General features: G+C 39.9%; 1 protein-coding gene across 2 annotated transcripts in view; it reads left to right on the top strand.

Annotated features, from left to right (window-relative positions):
• Positions 1-23826, top strand: part of LOC118903280 (cytidine monophosphate-N-acetylneuraminic acid hydroxylase) — a 268648-nt gene that overhangs the window by 243335 nt on the left and 1487 nt on the right. For both annotated transcript variants that reach the window (XM_036868164.1, XM_036868163.1), the window contains 6 exons: positions 56-191; positions 7782-7922; positions 11460-11634; positions 13214-13330; positions 17888-18003; positions 21192-21288. In XM_036868164.1, coding sequence (XP_036724059.1) covers positions 56-191; positions 7782-7922; positions 11460-11634; positions 13214-13330; positions 17888-18003; positions 21192-21267 — 761 coding nt within the window. In that variant the 3' untranslated portion in view covers positions 21268-21288. The remainder of the gene's footprint in view (positions 1-55; positions 192-7781; positions 7923-11459; positions 11635-13213; positions 13331-17887; positions 18004-21191; positions 21289-23826) is intronic.

The following is a 23826-nucleotide window of genomic DNA, read 5'->3' as shown; positions in this document are numbered from 1 at the left end:
GTTTTCCTGTGATTTCTGAACAGAGGAAATTCTAATCCAAACCCTGTTATTCCAGAGGAATGGAAAGCCCAATTCATTAAAACAGAAAGGAAGAAACTCCTGAACTACAAGGCTCGGCTGGTGAAGGACCTACAACCCCGAATTTATTGCCCTTTTGCTGGGTATTTTGTGGAATCTCACCCATCAGACAAGTATGGCTGGACGTTTTGCATAACATATTTACACATGAGTTAATGTATGCTGGGATGAATGATTTAGCTGTGAATACAACATGAAATGAGAAAAAGTAATTAGTAGGAGTCTGGAGCTTATTTAACAAGCTACCTGGGAACAGAGAGCCATGCTTGACAGCTAGAGTTAATTCAGATAGATTTTGTCCAGAAGGATCCTGGAAAGAATGAAGGCAACTGATATGTATTCAGTATACACTAGGAATTGAACTGGGGCTTTTAATCATTTAGTCTTCCAATGACACTGTAAGGTAGGTGTTATTATGCCTGTTTAAGTTAGGGAATCTGAAACTCAGAGAGGCTAAGGGACTTGCTTGAAGTCACCCCGCTGGAAACACTGGAGGTGAGAAATGAATCCTGGTATGCCTAGCTCTAAAGCTATTTTCTCTGTACTACACTACCTCTCAGAATAGAGACTGTATGATTATCAAGTTATTTTCTCATTTTTGAGTATCTAAAAGGACTTCTCTTGCAGCGACATAACTTCTAGATCTTGTTTTTCAAGTGTATTTTTGGAGGTCAATGAGTTTTCTCTGAGAATGTTTAAATGTTGAGTTTTCATTTTAATGGTCAAATGAATGACAATCTTAATACTGGGTATTGCACAAGATTTCATAAATGTGAATATTCACACTTATGGTTCTTTTTTGGTCACTTTGATACCAAGTCATCATTAAAGATTTAGCAGTTAACTTTTAATAAAATGTTTCTCAAACAGGAGAAACTTCAAATTTAAGAAACATTGGTTTTAGTTCAGCTTAACTACTGTTTTTAGATTGGATTGTCCTTCTTTGGACTTTACTACTGTCAGGTGCCTGTGCTGGGGAAGTGCTTTTCCTTTTCTCTCAAAACATGGACCCTGTGATCCAAAATTTCTTATGAATTACTAAAGCCAAACTAAACATTTGCAATATTGTTAGTGTCCTTTTGAGATTTTGAGTAGACCTGCTAGGGCCAAACTATGAGAACACTTATTATTTATATTGCAATCACATTAACTATATAAATTAGTTTAGTATAAATGATATCATTTTGTTATTTAGTCCAAAAACAAGGCATGTCTTTTCATTTGTATAGGTTTTCTTTTGTGTCATTCAGTGGCATGTTAAAGTTTTCTTTATATAAGACTCACACACTTCTGGTTATGTTTATTCCTAGATATTTTCACTTTTTCTTTTGGTTGCTATTGCAAATGCAGTCTTTTCTATAATTATATTTCCTAAGTAGTAGTTGTTTTAATTGTTTGGAATAGTTTTCAGCTGATTTTCTTTAAATCATCATCTGCAAATAGTGGTAGTGATACCTCCTTTCATTACTTTATATGTCTGATTCATTGATGTTGTTTTGTTGGATTATTTCAAGTAAAATATTCCTGACTTAGAATGTTTATGCTCACTTAACTATGAAGGATGGAAGATGGAGTAGGTACAGTGGAATTAATGGAGGTAGACAGCAAATGAAGGACTTAGTGAACCAGGGAAGGGTTGTCTGTGTCAAGTGACAATGATACAGAACCAGGGGAATGAGCTACTCCAATATTACTAGAAGTTGATGGCCCTGGAAAACTTCCCTTCAATTTCCCCCAAACCCTTCAGTTTTCTAAAGAAAATACTAGTTATCAGTGAATAGGTGTGTCTCACACTCAATCTTGATCTAGAGCGAAATGACAGTTAATGCGACAAAAATAAACTTACTCAGTGCCAACCAATGTAGACATGGCACAAAGGTTTCACTTAAATGCACTAAGATTCAGTGTAGTTAAGAATCAGTATGGCATAGACACCAAGCAATCAGAACAGATAACAGGTAGTGCTGGATCAGGTCCTGGAGGCTCTGCTCTCTCAAACTTTAATCCTTTAGTTGACTGAATTGAGAGAGAGCTAGGAGGCCCCAGGGGAGGGTCAGGTGCCTGGGACAGCAAAGAGGGCACTCAGGGAAGGAGCTTTGAACCAACTGGCATAGAACTATTTCAGTATTTTAGCAACTGTTATGCCTTCTGGCTGAACAACAATCTGTCCTTAGAGCAATGGAAAAAGAGAAGAGATTCTGCTGCCATTTCCAGCTCTCACATCACACTACGTGGAAATACCCAAGAACTAAGGGATTAGACTGTGGTGGTATTTTGCATACCACACTGCTTTGGACAGTGGTGAGCATCTGTTAAAAGATATAAAGAGAAAGCATGTCTAAGATAAATCCAGGAGAGTGTGAAAAGGTGAAAACAGTGGGTTGTTCTATCACTTTCATGTTCTTAGTTATGGGTCACTCAAGTAAAAAGTACAAAATCGATAGCTATATTTGCCACATGACACTGTGGAGAGTATTAAAGTCAGGCCAGTGAGGAAGTATTATGGAACTTGAATTTTTTAAAAAACTCGGAGAATTTCCTAAATTGGCTTCATGTTAAATGTTCCATGTCAAAGCATGTAGTCTGAATGTAGATAAGTTAAGCATCCTTTGGGATGATCTATGGTCTAAGGTTTAACTAGAGAAGATGAACCAGACAAGATAATGGACATTTGAAGTGACTTAATCTATTACCTAAAATGTGAGAAGGAAATAATTTTTTGCATCGGACCCACAAAGGGTTCTCTGCCTGAGAGGTTAAAAATGGAATTGTACCCCAGACTCAGGTGTATTAGAGAGGTAGAGAGATGGGCTGTATCTGTGGAAAAACAGAAATACAAGCAGAGAAAAGAATGCATTGTTCATATGGAAAACTTCAAGTAACTGGATTTCTAGTCATAAACCATGGAGACTAGAAGGTGGTAAGATAGTATTTTTAAATTGCTTAAAGAAAAGAATGGTCGAGATAGACTCTATATCCAGTGAAAATATCCTTCAGGAGTGAGGGTAAAATAAAAACATTCCCAGATGAAGGAAAACTAAGGCAATTCATTATAAGAAGACCTACTTTAAAAGAAATGCCAAAGAAAGTTATTTAGATAAAAGGGAAATGACACTAGAGGGAAACTTGTGGAGGGACCACACTACCCAATTGTAAGACTTGCTATAAAGCTCCAGTAATCAAGACAGCATGATATTGATGAAGGGATAACCACACAGATTAATGGAATAGAGTCCAAAAACAGAGCCACCCAAATATAGCCATTTGATTTTTGACAAAGGTACAAAAACAATTCAGTGGAGAAAAGATAGTCTTTTCAATAAATGTTATTGAATGCTGAGCAATTAATTGGACATTCATATGCAAAAACTGAACCTCAATATAGTAGACCCTGCACTGTATACCAAAAAATAAGTCAAAATAGGTCATAGATCGAAATGTAAATGTAAAAGTATGAAATTTTTAGAGGAAAATATAGGAGAAAATCTTCATGACCTTGGGTTAAGCAAAGACTTCTTAGGACACCAAAAGCACAATCCATAAGTGAAAATTTTAATAAATTGGGCTTTATCAAGATTAAAATTTTTGCTCTGTGAAAGACACTGCTAAGAGAATGAAATGATAAACTACAGACCATGAGAAAAAGTTTGCAAATCATATATCTCATTAACAATTTGTATCTAGTATATATAATGAACTTTCAAAAATCAGTGTAAATGGCAAAAAGTATTCAAAAATCAATAATAAATGGGCAAAACATTTTGAACAGGTACTCCACCAAAGAAGATATATTGATGCAAATGAGCATAAGAAATGACGTGCCCATATCACTAGTCATTAGAGAATGCAGATTAAAACCACAATGAAATAAGAATTAAAGTTAATAAAATTTTGAAAGATTAACACTATCCAGTTATGGCAAAGATACAGAGCAATAGGACCTCTCAGACATTGCTGTTGAGAATTCAAAATGATACAGCTATCTGGAAAGCAGTATGGCTGTTGCTTTAAATATACATTTATCATACGACCCAGAAATTCCATTCATGGGTATTTACCCTAGAGAAGCTAAACTTTTATTCACACAAAACTGTACACAAATATTAATAGTAGTTCTAGTCATAATTACCGAATCAACTCAAATGTCCTGCAACAGGTGAATGGATAAACAAACCGTGGTATATCCACACCATGGAATACAATAAAAAATAAATAACTATTGATATACACAACAACCTGGTTGAATCTCAAAGGTATCGTGCTGAGTGAAAGCAGTTAGTCTCAAAAGATTATATATTGTGATTCCACTTATATGACATTCTGAGAAAGGCAAAACTATTGGGATGGAGAAAAAAGTCAGTGGTTGCCAGAGGTTAGGCTGAGGGGAAGGGAGGGTTTGACTAAAAAGGGCCAACATGGGGGAGTTTTGAGAGAACAGAATATAGAGCAGAGAGAAGTGCTCTGTATCCTGATTTTAGTAGTAGCACAAATCTATACATGGGTTAAAATTCATAGAGCTGTTCACCAAAAAAAGTCCAAAAATTGGATCTAAGTAAATCTTAAAAATCAAAAAAACAACAACAAAAAAGCTAACAGTTATTCTTAACACCTCAGTCATGTTAATTAAAGCTACATATTTATTTAGGTCATATTTGTGATACAACAAATATATATGCACATCTTATATAATACACAACCCCTTGAAAAAACCAAAATATACAATTAATCCATTTGGTAGTATTTGAAGCATAGTTTTATTATTTTAAATGTTAAAATCTTTTAGATGTTTTAATTTTGCTTTTATAAGATTCTGTCAATTGTATAGAGCATCTATTTGATCACAAAGTGACTCAGCCCCTAACGTTAATAGTGTTTTTATGAGCAAGTACCAGTACCATCTGCTTCATTGCTGATCACTTTATGACCAGTACCTGGAGCGTTTTGTGAACAAAGGTCAGGGACTGCCCACATGCAGATGGGGAATGCATATGTCTTTCTACTCTGAGACTACACTTACCTGTAAATTTGTTGGATAGTAAAGAAACCAGTCCTTGAGATAAGTTTTTATGACGAAATCCTGTAAGTACTGGCCATAATTTCTCATCCATTGAGGCAGCAGAGTACAGTAGGGGAAATGGTGTACATGGAATTTAGGGTCTTTCCTACTACCACTTATTAGGACCAATTTTTTTGACTTCTCTGGGCTTCATGTGACTCATCATTAAAACCTGACTGTTTTCACTTTGAAGTTCTTCTTTGTCCTCTGATGACATATCTATATGTGTCTAGTCACTTAATATGTCCTTTTGCTGATATGTTTCCTTCTTTATTACCTTCTTGTTGATATTACTTAGCTGTTCCTCATCTTCCAAATATTTCCAGAAAGATTGGCCTAAGGTTAAAATATAATTTCTTTCGATCAGTGCTGTTCATCATTCATTCATTCATTTATTGAGCAGCATGTGCTAGGTGCTGGAGAACTAGAGATGAAATGACTGTCTTCAGAGTTGGAAGAGAAAAACAATGGTAATACAGAATGATAAATGTTATGGTACATGTATGTTCTGGAGAAAATGGGATACAGATGGGAGTCGGAAAATGACTACTGGATGAGACTATGAAGCAAAGTTTTGAAGTATGAGTAGACACCCACCAGCAAAGATGGAAAGATGCTGAGATGACAGGTTGCAGTTCAGTGTAGGGGACTGAGGCGGGTGTACTGGGGGGGGGGCAGTGGGAACCAGACAGTGAACACCACTGTGTGCCACTCCACATGGCTTGGATTTTATCCTTAAGAATGGGGAACCTGGTGAAGGAGTCTAACAAGGAACAGAGACATGATCAGATGTGCACTGGAGAGGTTAGGTTGTATGTCTGTGTGGTGGGAAGGGAGACAGGAATGTCGATCCTGGAGTACAGTTTGAAAATCATTACAATAATCTCAGAAGGACTGATGAATGACAGTGGGGACTGAGAATTCAGATTCTAGAAATATAAAGGAGGTTGAATTGCAAGAACTTGGAGACAAACTGGGTATGATGGTTTCTTACTTAAGGACACTTGACTACTTAATGTGATGCTGCCATTTAAAGTAGTTATAAGTCACACTTCTGTGTATTAGTAGTTGGCAGAGGTTACCCTCTGTACACACAATACCCCTCAGAGGGCAGCGTCTGGGTATTAATATTATTATTATTTTAGAGAGGCAGACAAAGAAGCATCAAGAAGTTAAAGACTTTTGTGAACACCACACATGTTTTAGGAAGAGTGATCTGATAGCATCCCGGTTCGGAGGCAGGGAGATCAGTTGGTGAACCATTTTGAGACTAGAGCTAGTAAGATGATGAGACAAAGAGGTGACACTGCTTCAAATTGAGGACTGCGCCAGTGGGAGGACACTCACGTGTGTAGGAAGGGACAAGTTAGACATCTTTGGGTGGAGCGATATCTTTACTCATGTCTGCAAGATCATAAATGATGTAAGTCACCTTGGTGCTATAGAAATACAAATGCTTACATATGTTTTGTGTTTGTCTATCTGACTGAAAATATCTATCCAGTCTAGGTAACCCAGTTGTAGCTCAAGAAAGTAAAATTCCCTTGAACAGAAATGTCTGTCCATGTAACCCAGGTCTGACGAAACACAGTGACAAATCCTAGATCTCTCTTTTTCTGCTCCAGCATCACCACAATTACCTTCCCATATGACATTAAAATTGATGATTTACAGCTTTTCCAGAAAGATTGTGGCTTGGAATTAAATTTGGGAGATACCCAGCGCAATAGCACAATTAGAAACTAGATCTCAGGATGGACTCTGAGGATGTGTGTGCTCTTTTGTAACAGGTGGATTTTAATGGTTTTGAATGGAAAACCTTTTTGCGGGGAGGGGGTTTATAAACAACAGAAATTTATTTCTCAAACTTCTGGAGACTGGAAAGTCCAAGATCCAGGCGCTGGCAGATTTGGTATCTAGTGAGGGCCCACTTCCTGGTTCATAGACACCTGTCTTTTTAAATAGAACCTCACATGATGGAAGGGGTTGGAAAGACTTATCAGACTTTACTCCCAAGGCTGGGGAGAGGCTCTGCCTTGTGGCCTCCTGGGAAGAATAAGCCCTGCTTTGGCGGTGGAGAGCTGAGTGGACACTGCCGACCTGGGGCAAGTCACCTGACCCCTCTGATCCTTAGTCTCTTTCTCTATAAAACAAGAGTAATTAATAATGGCAGGTATCTCAGTGGGTGGTGAAGATAAAATCAATTCGTTCATGTTAAACGCTTAGTATATACCTGTCAAGTAATATTTAATCATCTATATATTTCATTAATATTAAATATAAGAAAATGAATAACTATGCTATAAACTGAAACTAACACAGTACTGTAAATAACTATACTTCAATTTTAAAAAACTGGAAAAAAATACAAGATTGTGCTATTCCTACTTCTTTATAATAGTCTTGCTACATCTAACTTCAATTCCAATCACTATGTGATTATACTAAAAAACAAAGTATAAATAATAGCTGTTCCCTAATTAGGGACATTAGCCCAAATGTAGTCTTTATTTTTCATGGGATAAGTGCAGGGGGATTGGGAAGTAGGAATGCAGAGGAAACAAACAAACAAAAATTCTGTCGTTGTTCTAATCAAAATTTCATCTGAGAGTAAACTTTCTTACATGGGAATGTTCTTATTTCTCAGGTATATTAAGGAAACAAACATCAAAAATGACCCAAATGAACTCAACAATCTTATCAAGAAAAATTCTGATGTGTTAACATGGACCCCACGACCTGGAGCCACTCTTGATCTGGGTAGGATGCTAAAGGATCCAACAGACAGGTGTGGCTTAAATACTTATAGAGAAAAAAATGATTCAGGGATTTTTTCAATTTTATGAGAAAATAAAGGACATACCTGTGGTCTCTTGGTAGGTCCCTAGTTGTCAGAATATTAAGTTTTTATTGAGTAGCATCCTGAGCTTGTCATGCATTAAGATCCACACATCACTTTTTAAAATGGAAGTCTTTTTTTTTTCTTTTTAAATTAATAGCTACTTTATTTATTTATTTATTTATTTTTGGCTGTGTTGGGTCTTCGTTTCTGTGCGAGGGCTTTCTCTAGTTGTGGCAAGTGGGGGCCACTCGTCATCGCGGTGCGCAGGCCTTTCACTATTGAGGCCCCTCCCGTTGCGGGGCACAGGCTCCAGACGCGCAGGCTCAGTAATTGTGGCTCACAGGCCTAGTTGCTCCGCGGCATGTGGGATCTTCCCAGACCAGGGCTCGAACCCGTGTCCCCTGCATTGGCAGGCAGATTCTCAACCACTGCGCCACCAGGGAAGCCCCTAAAATGGAAGTCTTAACTGTCTAAAGAAAATAAACTATTAAATAAGTATCTTTCAAATCTAGGGGAAAAAAGACTGAGTTTGTTCTCAGTCCTATATAATAATTTTCTCATCCTATGTAATAATTACTCAAACGTTTTCCTCATCTCAGAGCCTTACTTGAGAACAGAGAGTGAGGAAGTTTTTTCTATGAAGGACAATTGATGCAGCTCAAAAATAAGTTGTCTGAAGTAAAAAGCAATAAGCATGAGAATTCGTTTTCATATCAGTATAAACATTACCCAACTGCCAATTCCACAGACAGTACCTTTGAACAAGTAACAGTGCACTGGGAGTGCAATTCAGGAAAAGTTACTATTGATGTCACAGACCTATAATTTTACATATACTTGTCTTGAGCCAAATGGAACAGTTAGTTCTTCACCCTTATTTAGAAATGGACTGAACGTGTTGGAGAGCTGGGCACACAGCTGCCAAAAGCACAGCCCTCTCCTGGCCTTACCCTTGCAAAGTTGGTGTGAATGGCACAGCCAGCTGATTATGCCCTTTTGCTAACTTCCCATATCCAGCTAGTTACCAAATCTGGTCAGTTCTTCATAAATCGCTCACAAATCCACCACTCGTCTCCAGCCTCTTCCGTCGTGACCTTAATTCGGCCTCTCACAATTTTTTTTCACCTAGCTTCAAGCAGCGGCCCTTGACTTGGCTCTGTGCCTCCACCCTGCTCTCCTCTGATCTGTCCTCCATGCCAGCCTTTTTCAATCTGCTGGCCACAGTCCGCTGGTGGGTTGTAAAATCAATGGCATTGATCACGACCAGCATTTAAAAAAATGAAATAGAATAAAATAGAATAGACCTGAGTACATTGCCCGAGTACATGTAACAAGGAGTAGTATTATTTCAGGAGACTTTGTTTCACAGGCATGCTTGGTATGTGGACCCCCAGGGTCCTCAAGTAAAATATAATTCTTACTGGGATCATAAGCAAGGAAAGCCTCCACTCTGCATTGTTGCCGAAGAAACCTTTTTTAAATGCAAAACTCTTCCTGTTCCTTTCCCTGCTTAAAATGCCTTAGGATCTCCCCAGTACCTCTAGGATAAAAGCAGTTTGTATTCTCCAGATCAAGGGTGAGAGAAGTTTTTAATTATTTCAGGATTTAGCAGGACATTCAAGAGTCTGGCATTTGGCACTTGCAGAATTCTCCATCATTTCTCTCCATTTCCCCAGATGTATCCTATGGTAATAATCCTCAAACTTGAATGAACATCAGAATAACTTGAGGCACTTGGATAAATGCAGCTCCCTGGGCGCGACCCCCTGAGATTCTGATTCAGTAGATCTGAGGCAGAGCCTGGGAATCTGCATTTGTATCATTGTGTCACACCAAAGCATTCTGGGTAACAAGAGAGTCGATATTGTTGGATTCTCAGTAGTAAGACAGAGTGTAAGGACACAGGGAGACAAAGTGCTTAACTCTGCCTTGTGAGGGGAGGAGGGGCCAGGAGAGAACAGGAAATGTGGTCAAGGAAAGCTCAATCTGAAGTTTTAGGCATTTGAGCTATGTCTTAGAGATCAGGAGAAGGTTATAATTAAGAGAGACAGATGGAGATTCCGGTCAGAGGGACTGACACGTGCTGGAGAAGGGAGGTGTAAATAGTGTCATGAGTTTGGTGAGTGCAGATACTTTAAGTGAATAGACCTATGCCATTCATTCGGAAATGATTTATTGAACTCCTTCTGTATACCTGGCATCATACTAAGTAAAAGGAAACAGCTGTGACGAGGTCCTTCCCTCATGAATCCAACCATCCACCTGACTGTAGGGTTGGTAAGTGAAGGTGGAGGAAAAGGATGAGATGGGAATGCCCTGTTGGGCCAGGGTCGGAAAGGACTTGTGAGACAGTCCAAGGAACTTGCCTGTGAGTAAGAAGAACTTGAGAAAGTTATAAAGCGAAGAAGGAACATTACTGCGTTGTGGTTTAGAAAAACTACTTTACTTTTTGGAAGACCATGTCCTGGGGAAGAGGCCACAGGGGGAAGAACTAGAGTCAGGGAGGCCAGCTGGAGACTGAGGCTTTATCCAGGGAGAGATTAGTGAGGCTGTAAACTGAGATGGGGGGGAGGAGTTGGAGAAGCAGATTTGACATTCATTTAGAAGTTAGAAACTTTAGGTTTTGATAGGTAATTTATTGTTGAAACCAATGCCTCTCTAGCTTTGGGCAAATAATGGACTAAAAGTGTTGTTTTGATAAGTGGGACATAGTTACCAAATCTCTACTAGCCAGGTGCCCATTTCCCTCCTCATCTTTCCCTTATCCAGATCACATCCTATTCTATTGCCAGGATTCAAGATTCCACGTTCCATGCAATGATCCATCTTCACACTGGATGGGCAGCTCGAGGAATGTCAGAGAACTCTCTCGTCCATATTGCTGACTGGGCTTACATACAGAGTTGCCCATCTGTCTGAGAGCTGTGGTTTGATTAGTATAGTGAGAGGACCATATATTAGAGACACAAAATTCTGCGTATATCTCAAAGATAGACTAAAGTCATTCCTATGTTCAACAAATATTTGTGGTGCCCCTTCTATGTGCCAGTCATGGTTGCTGCTCTCATCAAACTTATATTCTAGTGGAGGTGGGGGGCAGGGCAGGAGTGAGCAGACTTCCACAAAATCAGTATGACCACTTATATTCCACATTTCCATAATTTAGTTATTTGAGCCGAAAGGGTCCACATCAGTGGTTTTCCAATTTTTGTTTCCCCGACACGGACTTTTATCTTTAAATGTATTCTGACTTGGAGAGCCATCACACTAAACAATTAACAGGAGCTGTTCTGGTTTAGGCTGGGCTGGGCTGGGGCCCTACCCCTCAGTGTTCCCCGAGGCTCTTCTGTGAGACCCCTTGGTATCATCTGAACAGTCTTAAAGCTGCTTGTCTGGTTGACTGTTGAAATTGAAGTGCTAATTTCTGCCTTCCTTATTTGTTGCTTTCTTCTTTCCTTGTTCTCTCACGTTTGTGTCTTTAAGCAAAGGCATCATAGAGCCTCCAGAGGGGACTAAAATTTACAAGGATTCCTGGGACTTCGGACCATATTTGAGAATCTTGAATGCTGCTGTAGGAGATGAAATATTTCGTCACTCATGCTGGATAAAAGAATACTTCACTTGGGCTGGATTTAAGGACTATAACCTGGTGGTCAGGGTATGCTATGAAGTATTATTTGTCTTTACTGTCTTGTATTATGAAGTATTCCAATTTGTTTCTCAAAAAAACATTTATTAAGCCCTACCATCTGCTTCACAGAAAATAGATTGGACAATGTGCTAAAACAATCCCTTGTTGAAAATGTAGGGGACGTTCCGAGGTCCAGCTCAGTTTCTCTCTGGGAGCACTTTTTCCTCCCATCACCATTGTTAGTTTTTGTTTTGTGGGTGTTTTGTTGTGTTGTGTTTGTAGCAGAAACAGGTACTTAGACTGTGGAACAGGCAAGTGGGCTCCACTGGAGAGGTGGTGTCCTGTAGCAGCAGAGAAGCAGGTAATTCTTATCTGCAGCTGTGGTAAGGCATGAATTGCACAAACCATGAGGTCAGCTTAGAACTTAAATTAGCCCCAACATGTACGCACGGAGCTCACAAGCCCAAGTGGTTCACGTTAGAAGCTGGTCACCAAAACTGAGGAGGTATCTAAAAACAAAATAAGTACCAACAGGCAGGGGGTGAAAGAGAAAGAGGAGGCCTGAAATGGGCTGGAAATCCCTGCAATACTTATATGTATATTTTATCCCACTTACATTTAGTGCCTGAATTTGTGCATGGGGAGCAAAGTTTAAGGAAAGCATCAGGAAATGGACAGCATTCATACCCTTAGAAACAAAGACTGGTTACCCTCAGGCTGAGGGCTGTTCCCAAGTTTCCCTTTCAACCCCTGAACATTAATACTGAGCACCAGGCAACACTTAGCATTCTCAAGATCAGTGAGTCCTAAAAACCTACCTGGGGGTCAGTGCCAGTCTGTGACAAAGTTTTTGATGGTCAGTAATGAAACAAGTATGAGTATGCATGTGAGTGTGGTTACAAAGATGTCAACTCTCTTTTCTTGGGATGAATTGTTATTATTCCAAGATTAGGTCCTTTCTATTTTTGAGGGATGAAAGCAGTCTTCCTTTAATGAAATAAAAGGATAGTAGATGTAAGAATTTTTTTTAAGTCCTCACTTAGCAAAATGAAATGTTGATGCCTACATTAGCTACCAAATATTTTTTAGAAAATTGTCTTTGAAACCCAAAGACCTGGGAAACATTGGTCTACATTATATTTTCAGTTGAGCAGTTAGTATGAAAAAGAGAAAACATTTGGAATTTTCAATGACACTCTTTATATTTAGCTGCTATGTGATGGTGAGAAAAATTTCACATTTTATTTATTTTTTAGCCTGCAAACATACAGTGGTATTTGATATCTCATTACTAATAGTGCTTAAGATAATGATATCCTTCTCTGTAAATTTGATTGAAGCTAGTGATATGAAGCAGTTTTGCTAGTGTAGAAGACTAGGATTAGAATTCAGTTCAGGAAAGAGGAGAGAGGGAGAGAGGGATTGAAGGAGGGGGTAGAGGAGGGGGGAATAGAAGAGAGCAGAGAGGAGAGACTCTTTTTGTATTAACTCCACTTCGTTGCTATCATTTAAGAGCATTTGGGTCTTGTATGTTCCAAAATTTTTTAAGGACCTTGACCACCAGATTGATATGCTTCTTCCCTTTACCATGTTGTCATTTGCACAGATGATTGAGACAGATGAGGACTTCAGCCCTTTTCCTGGAGGATATGACTATTTGGTTGACTTTCTAGATTTATCCTTTCCAAAAGAAAGACCAAGCCGGGAACATCCGTATGAGGAAGTAAGCAGGAACACCAGTGGCAGTGCTCCTTCCTTCCTTCCTTCCATCTTTCCTTCCTTCCTAAATAAACTTTTTAGATTGGAATAACCTTTAGATTTAGAGAATAGTTGCAAGGATAGTACAGAGAGTATTGTTAACATCTTACTTTACTGTGCTACATTTGTCACAACTAACATGCCGATACTGAAACATTATTATTAACTAAACTCCATACTTGTTTCTTTTTGAGTTATTTGCAAAGATTGGCTTTTCTACCTGCTTCCTTCCAGACAGCTGACCCGCCTGCACTGTTATCAGACCTGCAAGCACTGATCTCTGCCTTCCTTGCCTTCTCTCCAGTGGTGTCTCCTTCCCCAGACAAACCCAATGGGTGGCTCTCTAAAGAAAGTGAAGTCAGCATAAACCAACACATATTTTGTTGAGCTCCAATTTTTAACAAATCCCTAACCCACGGCAGGCATGGTGTTAAGAGCCGGGGCTTTGGACACAACGTCAAGACTGGGATGGGTACCCCATCCCTACGGATGAGGATTATTGATTATGAGGCTTTGAGTCCCTGTCCGAGCCTTGGTGGTTTGTTTGTTTTTTTCCTTCCATTGGGCTTCTTCCCACCTTATCAGTTTTTTTTTATTATAGTCAAATGACATAAAATATGTGAGCATACATTGTAATTTTAAATTCTATATAAATGCAAAAATCACTAAATAAATAAGGAGGGTGTATAGTCTGCCCTTAAGTGTATTACACATGCCATATAAATGTGTGATGCCTTAATTATAGAGGTTTAAATTTACCTTTATAAAATAGATGTATTCTTAAACTACATTTTAATAATTTGACTTGTATTTTTATGTTTAGTACTTGCTGTTGAAGAGACTCTTATGGTGAAACTTTAGTAAAACCAATAATCCACTGCCTGCTTTATGGGTTTTAAAAAACTGGGTTTTCACACATAGGAAAACCCTACATAAAAAACACCCATTTTAAGCAAAATGAATCTGCTAAATTTATTGCTTTATTTACCAAACACATACATAACACAGCTTCATAAATATTAGGTCATTTAATACAACCACCTCATGAACCCATATTACTATACTCCCCATTTATGGATGAGGAAAATGCCATGCCAATGGGTTATATAACCTGCCCAAGGTCATACAGCTAGTAAATGCAGGGTGCAGGGCTTTGACCACAAGTGGTCTAGCTCTAGATTCTGTGTATTTAGCCACTGTCTTGCTTCTTAACTCTGAATTTACAAAACTTATAAATTAAGGTATCTGTTGCCGTAAGGGAGATTTTTCTTTGGAATTTTTAAAATCACAAGTTCATTTAAAATATTTCATTGAAAAAAAGTCACTTTTCCACAGCTTTTCATAATGTATCTGTTGGATAAAGCAGGCAACAGCTCTCTTGCAGATTTAATACACCATGGGGTAAACCATCATGCCTGCTGTGTACGTGGTGGTCCCTATTTTGACTCTCAGTGCTTTTATCTCCCAGGATTTTAGTGAGATTTCTGTATGTTGAGGTTCATATATAGAGGATATGCCTATACTTGGAAGAGCTCCTTTTCTTGCCACCTGGAGCCTTCTCATATTGCCTTTTTTTTGAAGGCGGGGGCCATTCATTGCCTTTTAAACTCATAAATACATTTTCTATCACACCAGCTCTCCATCTTTCCTAGATGCACAGCTCCTGTAGCTGTACATCCTGCTCCAATCTGGATGGGCTCCTCTCTAGGTCTGCTGCCAATCTGTCACCCTGTGACATCCCTTACCCACTTCCAGACCCCACCCATGTCTTCACCTTCTTTGCTTTCCTCCTTTGTGGGACTTTTTTTGCTTAAGTATCTGCCAAAGAAATGTTACACGGGAGCTAAACTTCAAGTACTTTCCTGTCTGATCTTGCACGATAGCTTGGCTGAACCCATTATGCTGGGTGGCAATCACTTTCCATGGTTACCTGAAGGCATTGCTCCTTCGGCTTCTACTGTAGTTACATGCGGTGTTGCTTACCCCAGGCTGACCTTTTTTCCATTGTAGGTGACTTTTAAGAATTTAGGGATTAATCTATATTTACCAAAAAAAAAAAAAAGACCTTTTCAAGCAGCAGGCTTTACTTGAAGGCAGGGGTTACACACTTAAATGCTCACAGGCGGACCCGAGGCAGATCTTGTAAATAGGGGGAGCTGGGTGGGGACTGTATCAAGTGGAAAGCATGGGAAGGGAGGAGCCCCTGCTGAGCTCCAGCTGATCTTCCGAATTTTCCAGAAAACTTGGAAATCTGGATTTTCATGTAAAATACCCAGATTTATAAATGTGGAAAGTTAATTCAATTTTTTAAAAAGGAACTGTAAGCTATCAACTAAGACCTAGGTTGTGTTTGGACAGGGGTTCACCCGTTTAAGTTATGAAGGTGAGGAGCCAGCTATTAGACTGAGGGACCCCTAAATACCAAAATGTGGAGGTCCTTGCTCTGGGGCATCACATATACACTCCTGCCCTCATTCTCCCTGAAAAATTGATTCCATTTATTCAGAGAACTGTCTGAATGTATTTGGCCCAGGAGCCATGCATAGGCGTAAGGAAGGGGTTGACTGTTTTGTGTACATACTTTTGTGCTCTGTGTTCCTGCTGTCATCCATGGTACATACCTCTTCTCCTTCTGAATCTGAATGTCCCTCCACATACTCTCTGGGATCCTGCAGCCTCTACCCTGGTCTTTAGATGCCACTCACCCTCCTGCTTTCCAGATTCACATTAGTTAATTGAAATCTCCTGCTGTCAACAACTCACTTCATTTCTTCTTCACTGTGACAGTTCATACCTGTATGCTTGCTTTGTCAACACTTCAGCTGCATCTGGAAGTGGGCAGAAGGCAGGTTATGAATGGGATCTGTCCATCATTTTGAATTAGAAGTCCTTTCTCAGCTCCAGTGACACTAGCCCTTGTTTTTTTCACTTCTTGACTGTTCTTCTACATTCTTTCAGGGTCTCTCTTTCTCCAGCCACCACTTAAATCTCTTGTTTTCCTCCAGGGTTCTGTGCTCAACCCACCGAACACATCTGCTAGCACCGCTTCTCTGACGCCAAAAATCCATAGGTCCTGCCCAGACTTTGCCCAGCTCCCGCCAACTCTGTCCAGCTTCAGATTCATTAGAGTTAATCGCCTGCTAGATATCATCACCTGGATATCCAGATCCCTGTCACCTCATTTTCAACCTGTTCAAAATGCGACACATCATCGTTCTCTTAAAACTGCTCTTTGTCCTTTTCTGTCTTGATCGTTGGCAATATCAGTTCCTCCTCCCCACTTCCCCCCACAGTGAGCCCAGCTAGAAACAGGGGGGTAATCTTCAACTTTTTCCTTTTCCCTCATCCCCAAATCTAATCAATCACCAAGACCTTCCCATTTTACAATCTAAACGTTTCTCAAAACCTCCCCAATTCTTCCACGTGCTCCTCTCTAGTTTGAAAGGTCAAGAAAGGCCATCACCCCTCCACTGTGAGGAACTAGATCTTGATACTGCACTTTAGCTGGGCAATCCTCAACTTAAACTGTGCAGTCATGTTTCTAAGTCTCTGTTGGCAAAACAGGAGATCTTCTGACCTGTGTTTGCGGTCTCAGTTCACAATGGATGTAATCGTTTTGTAGGAATGGTGCAGGAAAGAGAAATAAATCCTAAATGCCAATCTTCTGATCATTCCGTGTCATTTAGTAGCCTGTCATTTATGATAAAGTTGCCTCTACTGGCATTAGCACGGTATTTATCAGGAAAAAAAATGTGATGCCAGATACTGAAAAAGGCTCCTGGTAAACTTGAACATGTGTACCTATGAAGTGTTAAAACCATGTCCAATCTTAGTAACTTCCCTTCATGCTACCTCATGCTCTTTTTTTTTTTTAATGAATTATCTCTTTTTTTCTCACAACAGTAACAGAGGAGACCGAGGCTTAGCAAGGTTAAGGTCACATGATTAGTAAGTGCTGGGCTAAGACTCAAAACCATCTCTGCCTGTCTCCTAACCCTGTGCACCTTTGACTATTCAACAGATCCCGTGTCAGGAGTTGGGATTCTTTAAAGGTAAGGGCCTTGCCCACCGAATTAAGGTAATCTTGCTGTGTGGCAGGCCTTGTTTTCAGTATTTTATATACACTGACTCAGTGAATCCTCACAGTAATCCTGTGGGGAATGTTCTATTATCTCCATTATATAGATGAGGAAACTGAGGCACAGATTGTTTGCCAGGATCACACAGCTAGACCATGGATTTGAACCCAGCAATCTGATTCTGTCTGTGCTCTCAGCCACTCTGCGCCACCCCCAACCCCGGCTCCTGATCCATTTCCTGGTTTCCTTCCCTCAATTTCTACTGCACTCAAGAGCCTCTCTTTCCCCCTCCTCCTGTGATATCTACTTCAGTAGGCTTTTCTCCTTGACTCCTCAGACCCCTGCCATTATAGGCAGCTGCTTCTTTCAGGGACACAGGGGGTCAGTACCGATGCTCAGTGCTGGCTGTGTCACCCCTGCTAGTTGTTCCATATCTGTTGCAGATTCGGAGCCGGGTTGATGTCATCAGACACGTGGTGAAGAATGGTCTGCTCTGGGATGACTTGTATATAGGATTCCAAACCCGGCTGCAGCGGGATCCTGACATATACCATCATCTGTAAGTCTGAAAATGCCTGTCGTGCTCTAGGCCACTGCAGAGGATGCTGTGGATATATAAGCAGAGTTGGTGACTGACTATCCCCCAGATTTTGATGAGTGTGTGAGATTCCGCCATTAGATCTTTATTTCTTTGTTAACGTGTTAAAAAGCAAATCTGGTTAGGAAAATAACATTTTAAAGAGTCATTGTTTCTATTTTCATGCAAATATGTTTCAGTCTTTTCTGAAAGTGGTTTATGGCATAGGAAAGGGAAGGACTTTATGAGAGGAAAAGGGTGTGTTTGGCCAAGACAAGAATGAGGAGGGGGTTTTATGTGGCAAAGATGTGATCATCAAAGACAATTATTTCCCATGACAAATTTTTGCCTGTGCCCAACTCTGAGCATGAATCTGGTGAACTAGTTGGTTAAGGGGAATGGCCCTGCGAGTCTCTACCTGCTTACACTTCAAAACCGTGTCAGTTTCTCATTGCAAAACTGTATATGTGGGGGCTTCCCTGGTGGCGCAGTGGTTGAGAATCTGCCTGCCAATGCAGGGGACACGGGTTCGAGCCCTGGTCTGGGAAGATCCCACATGCCGCGGAGCAACTGGGCCTGTGAGCCACAATTACTGAGCCTGCGCGTCTGGAGCCTGTGCTCCGCAACAAGAGAGGCTGCGATAGTGAGAGGCCCGCGCACCGCGATGAAGAGTGGCCCCCGCTCGCCGCAACTAGAGAAAGCCCTCACACAGAAACGAAGACCCAACACAGCCATAAATAAATAAATAAACAAATACTTTAAAAAAAAAACTGTATATGTGGACCTCCCTGGTGGCACAGTGGTTAAGAATCCACCTGCCAATGCAGGGGACAAGGGTTTGAGCCCTGGTCCGGGAAGATCCCACATTGTGCGGAGCAACTAAGCCCGTGCGCCACAGCTACTGAGCCTGCACTCCAGAGCCCCTGAGCCACAACTACTGAGCCTGCGTGCTGCAACTACTGAAACCTGCACGCCTAGAGCCTGTGCTCCGCAACAAGAGAAGCCACCGCAGTGAGAAGCCCGCGCACCACAACGAAGAGTAGCCCCCGCTCGCCACAACTAGAGAAAGCCCGTGTGCAGCAACGAAGACCCAATGCAGCCAAAAACAAAAACAAAACCCAACTGTATATGTCTTTAAGACTATAGTTGGAATATCTGAGTTGAAGTGTCAGAAGGGCCCATTTGCCATTTTCATATTTGCAAAATAATCAGCAAGAGGGAGAATACTTTCTTATCATTACCACTGACCCTCTGAAAAGTTCAGGAATTTAATTTTAAATAAGCAAAGCCTACTATCTAGCTTCTGCCTTGAGCTCCCAGGCACAGGCATGTCTTGAATTTTCTTTCTTATTTATTTCTTTTTGAATGTTTTGAAATGATTTTTAAAATATTTAAAGAATGTAGATGTATATAAAATAACAGGAAAGAACCCTACCCCACACTTCCCAGAAAACCTTGTCTGTTTCCTGTCTTTCTCTCTGCCCACTCTCCGGGGTAACACTTGATCACAGCACAGTGTGTGTCATCCCAGGCCTAATTCTGAATACATCAACATTTAACTAAATATATTTGTTCTCAATAAAACGTCCCAGATAGTTGGGGAGGGAAGGTTATTGTTGCTGTTGTTTTTTAATGTAATCCTAGTACATCTGTAACTTGCATTTTTTACTCATTAATATATCTTTGGTATCCCTAGTGTTGGGACACACAGATCAACCCCAAACATTTTAACAGCGGTAGAAAATTACAGGTTTTGTTCATTTTGAACAAAACTTATACGTGTCTTCTTGTTCCGGAAAAAAAGGAAATGTAACAACTTTGGGGGAGATTCGAATGTTACTTTTCTTAAAAAAATAATTCCATCTTGGAAGCTTCTGGGATATTGGTGCTGAAGCCTATTTTCTTATGTTGTTTTGATAGCAAAGGTCATAAATGTAAGAGAATCCCATAATGAATCTTGGAAAGCAGTCACAACCCAATTTATCTTTGTTGCTTTCAAAATGGGATTTATGAGTTTATTAAATATTTTTCTGGTCATAAAACTAATACATATCTACTGCAGAAAATTTGAAAAAAAATTTTAAATACAAAAACAAAACAAAAAACAACAGTTAAAACCACAAATGATCACACCATCCAGAGAGAGCAATTTGCACTTTGGTATCTAGTTAATCTTTCTTCACATGCACTTTTTTTTATAAAAATGGGATAATACTGGACTTCCCTGTGGTGCAGTGGTTAGGAATCTGCCTGCCAATGCAGGAGACCACGGGTTTGATCCCTGGTCCGGGAAGATCCCACATGCCGCTGGAGCAACTAAGCCTGTGCGCCACAACTACTGAGCCTGCGCTCTAGAGCCCGTGAGCCACAACTATTGAGCCCACGTGCTGCAACTACTGAAGCCCGTGCACCTAGAGCCTGTGCTCCGCAACAAGAGAAGTCATCGCAATGAGAAGCCCACGCACCACAACGAAGAGTAATCCCCACTTGCCACAACTAGAAAAAGCCTGTGCGCAGCAACGAAGACCCAACGCAGCCATAAATAAAAAATAAATAAATAAATTTATTTAAAAATAAATCAATCAAAAATTTTAAAAACTGGGATAATACTGTACATACTTTTGTTCCTGCATGTTTACTGAACAATCTTTGATCCACCCTGTAAGTTTCTAACTTTCACTATTTGAAATGATGTTTTGCCAAATAAACACGTAGGTGTGTCTTGCACACTTTCATAGTGATTTCTTAGGATAAATTCCTAGGAGTGGAGCTGCTGGATCCAACACACACTCAGTGTGTAGACTTTTGCTACACGCTGCCAAATCATTCTTAGGAAGCCAGCTCACCTCCCCAGAAATAATGTACAACACATTTACCTGCACCTTCACCAATACCAGGTCCTTTTGTGTTCAGAATACAAATCTATATTTTTACATATAAGAATTCCTTAAAGCAAGGCGCATCCCAGAAAAATAAAAATAAGACACAGTTGTCATGTTTTAAGGGACTGCATTCAACACACTGGAAATGTTAAGCTACATTAACATCTGAAACAGTACAGGAAAATGCTGCCTCAGGGAGAGCTGAGGACCAGGTACCCAACAGATCTTGGCAAAACAATAGGCATGGAAGTTTCGAAAACATATTTTTCTGCTTTATCTCTTTTACAGGTTTTGGAACCATTTTCAAATAAAACTCCCCCTAACACCACCCAACTGGAAGTCCTTCCTGATGTACTGTGGGTAGAGAGGACCTGAGATTTCCCAGGTAAAGCATCCTGTAGATCTGGGAGACACCTTTATATCCATCCCATCACACTCTCTTTGGCATCTGAATTAAGCAGGCACCGTGCCTGTCAGAAAACCTGACTTTCGGGGGAATGAGAGGAGCTAACATTACAGGAAGAACATTCAAGTTTAAAAACAAGTAAATAAAATGAGTAGTGAGTGCCTCCAGCCCAGAGTCCATGGGATCTTTGGTCTGGTTGAGGTGAACGTGCAGCCAATTAACAAACAAGACAAAAATTATCCTAGGTGGTCAGTGAGTGTTCAGAGCTAAATCCTGAACATATGAAGGAAGGCAGCAACCAAAGACAAATACTGTGTGATTTCCCTTATATGTGGAATCTAAAAAGCAAAACAAACGAACAAACATAACAAAACAGAAACAGTTATAGAGAATGAACAAGGTGATTGACAGAGGGGAGATGGGTGGAGGGAGGAAGGAAATGGGTGAGGGAGATTAAGAGGTACAAACTTCAGTTTAAAAATAAACTTCCAGGTGCAGTCACAGGTATGAAATGTACAATGTGGGGAGTATAGACAATAACAATGTAATATCTTTGTGTGGTGACATTTCATAACTAGACTTATGGAGGTGATCATTTTGAAATGTATAGAAATATTGAATCACTATGTTGTGTGACAGGAACTAACACGGTGCTGTAGGTCAATTATACTTCAAAAACAAACAAACGAACAAACTCATAGAAAAAGAGATCAGATTTGTGATTGCCAGAGATGGGGGGGAGGGGGAGGGGGAATTGGATGAAGGTGGCCAAAAGGTACAAACTTCTAGTTATAAGATAATTAAGCACTAGGAATTTAATATACAACATGATAAATGTAATTAACACTGCTCTATGTTATATATGAAAGTGGTTAAGAAAGTGAGTCCTAGGAATTCTCATCACAAGGAAAACATATTTTCTACTTCTTTAATTGTGTCTCTATATGAGATGATGGATGCTCATTAAACTTAATGTGATAATCATTTCATGATATAGGTAAGTCAAATCATTATGCTGTATACCTTAAACTTATATAGTGCTGTATGTCCATTATATCTCAATAAAATAAACAGAAACACTGGAAGAAAAAAATAAACACAAAAAAGAAAAGCAGCAACCAAAACTGAAAGGAGAAAAACTAAAAACAGAGTGAGATAGAAAACATCACCTCTCCATTTCAATAGACCCCTCTCTTTTTCAGACTGATGGAGATCAGCTTGTCTGACACAAACCAGACTTGACATTCCTTCCTACACCACTCGGGATGTGATTTTATAAACTGAACTACAAAACCTGTTTCCATACATTTGTTATTGGAAAGGTCACATAATATTACTACAAAGATAGTAAATTCCTTGACTCATGCATTTATTTATTTATTCCACAAACAGCTATCCCATCACGTTGTATTGTAATAATCTGTTGTCTCTTCCAGTCAGTAGACTCTGAATTTCTTAAAAGTAGACACTTTTGCCTGCGTAACCCTGGTACTCAGCACAGTGCTCTGTGCACACACAGTATTATTCATAATATGAATTTAAGGAAGGAAGGAACAAGTGAATTTCCGTCTTTAACTGTCAGTGTGACTTACATCTTAAACTAAGCTTTGGTGTCCTTACCAGTAAAATTAAGGATCTAAATAGAATATTCTTTTCAGTTGTAACGTTCTTTATTCCATACTCTAGCCTAGATCTTCTAAGTTACCATAGGCTAGAAGGGATGTGAAAGGAATTCACATACAACTAGATTATAAGGCAGACTTAGTAAGCACTATATTTGTTGTACCAACTTAGTGTTGGGAATACTGAGGAGAGAGAAATTACATCTGACTTTTTGCAATGACCAGGAAGAACATTACAGAAAAGGTAGTATTTCAGGGGTGTAGGGAGGGGGCGTTAGGAGAGCACCTTGAAGGTTGGGGAATATTTTTAATAAGCTGAAATGGAGGGAGCGATGATAGAATATTCCAGACAGAAGGAGTGGGTGAAGTTAAAAGGTAGAAAAATACAAGGTGAATTAGAGCAATGGCAAGTCCTCCTGGTGTGACAGAGAAGGAAGGGAAAGCAGGAACGAGGCATGAGTGGCCCTGGGAGAATAAAGAGAGTTAAGAGGCTCAATGGGGATGCTGAGCGTCTTCAGTAGTTGTGAAAAAGCAGGAGGCATTAAAGGTAAGGAGGCAGCTGAACGAGAGAATGCCAAGTCCAAGGTCTTGGAGATGGAGCAGATCTGAAAAAAGGTCAAATATCAAGGAGGCAATAGTACGGTGGTCAACACTTCAGACTTGGAAACTGACTTCTTGAGTTAAAATCTTGGTTCTATCACCTACTATGTGACCTTTGGGGAATCTGTGTCTCAGATTTTCATCTGTGAAGTGAATATAATAATAGCACCTACCTCACAGGGTTGTGTTGTATTAAGGCCCTTCTAGAAGAGTGAGTGGCACATGGTAAGACAACAATAAATGTTGACTATAACAACCTTATGAAATAAATAGGAGAGTCATGTGACCTATAACC

This window comes from Balaenoptera musculus, chromosome 11, assembly GCF_009873245.2.
Source record: "Balaenoptera musculus isolate JJ_BM4_2016_0621 chromosome 11, mBalMus1.pri.v3, whole genome shotgun sequence".
NCBI classification, from domain to species: domain Eukaryota; kingdom Metazoa; phylum Chordata; class Mammalia; order Artiodactyla; family Balaenopteridae; genus Balaenoptera; species Balaenoptera musculus.
Note: the sequence above shows the minus strand (reverse complement) of the source record. Positions and strands in the feature narration are given on the sequence as shown.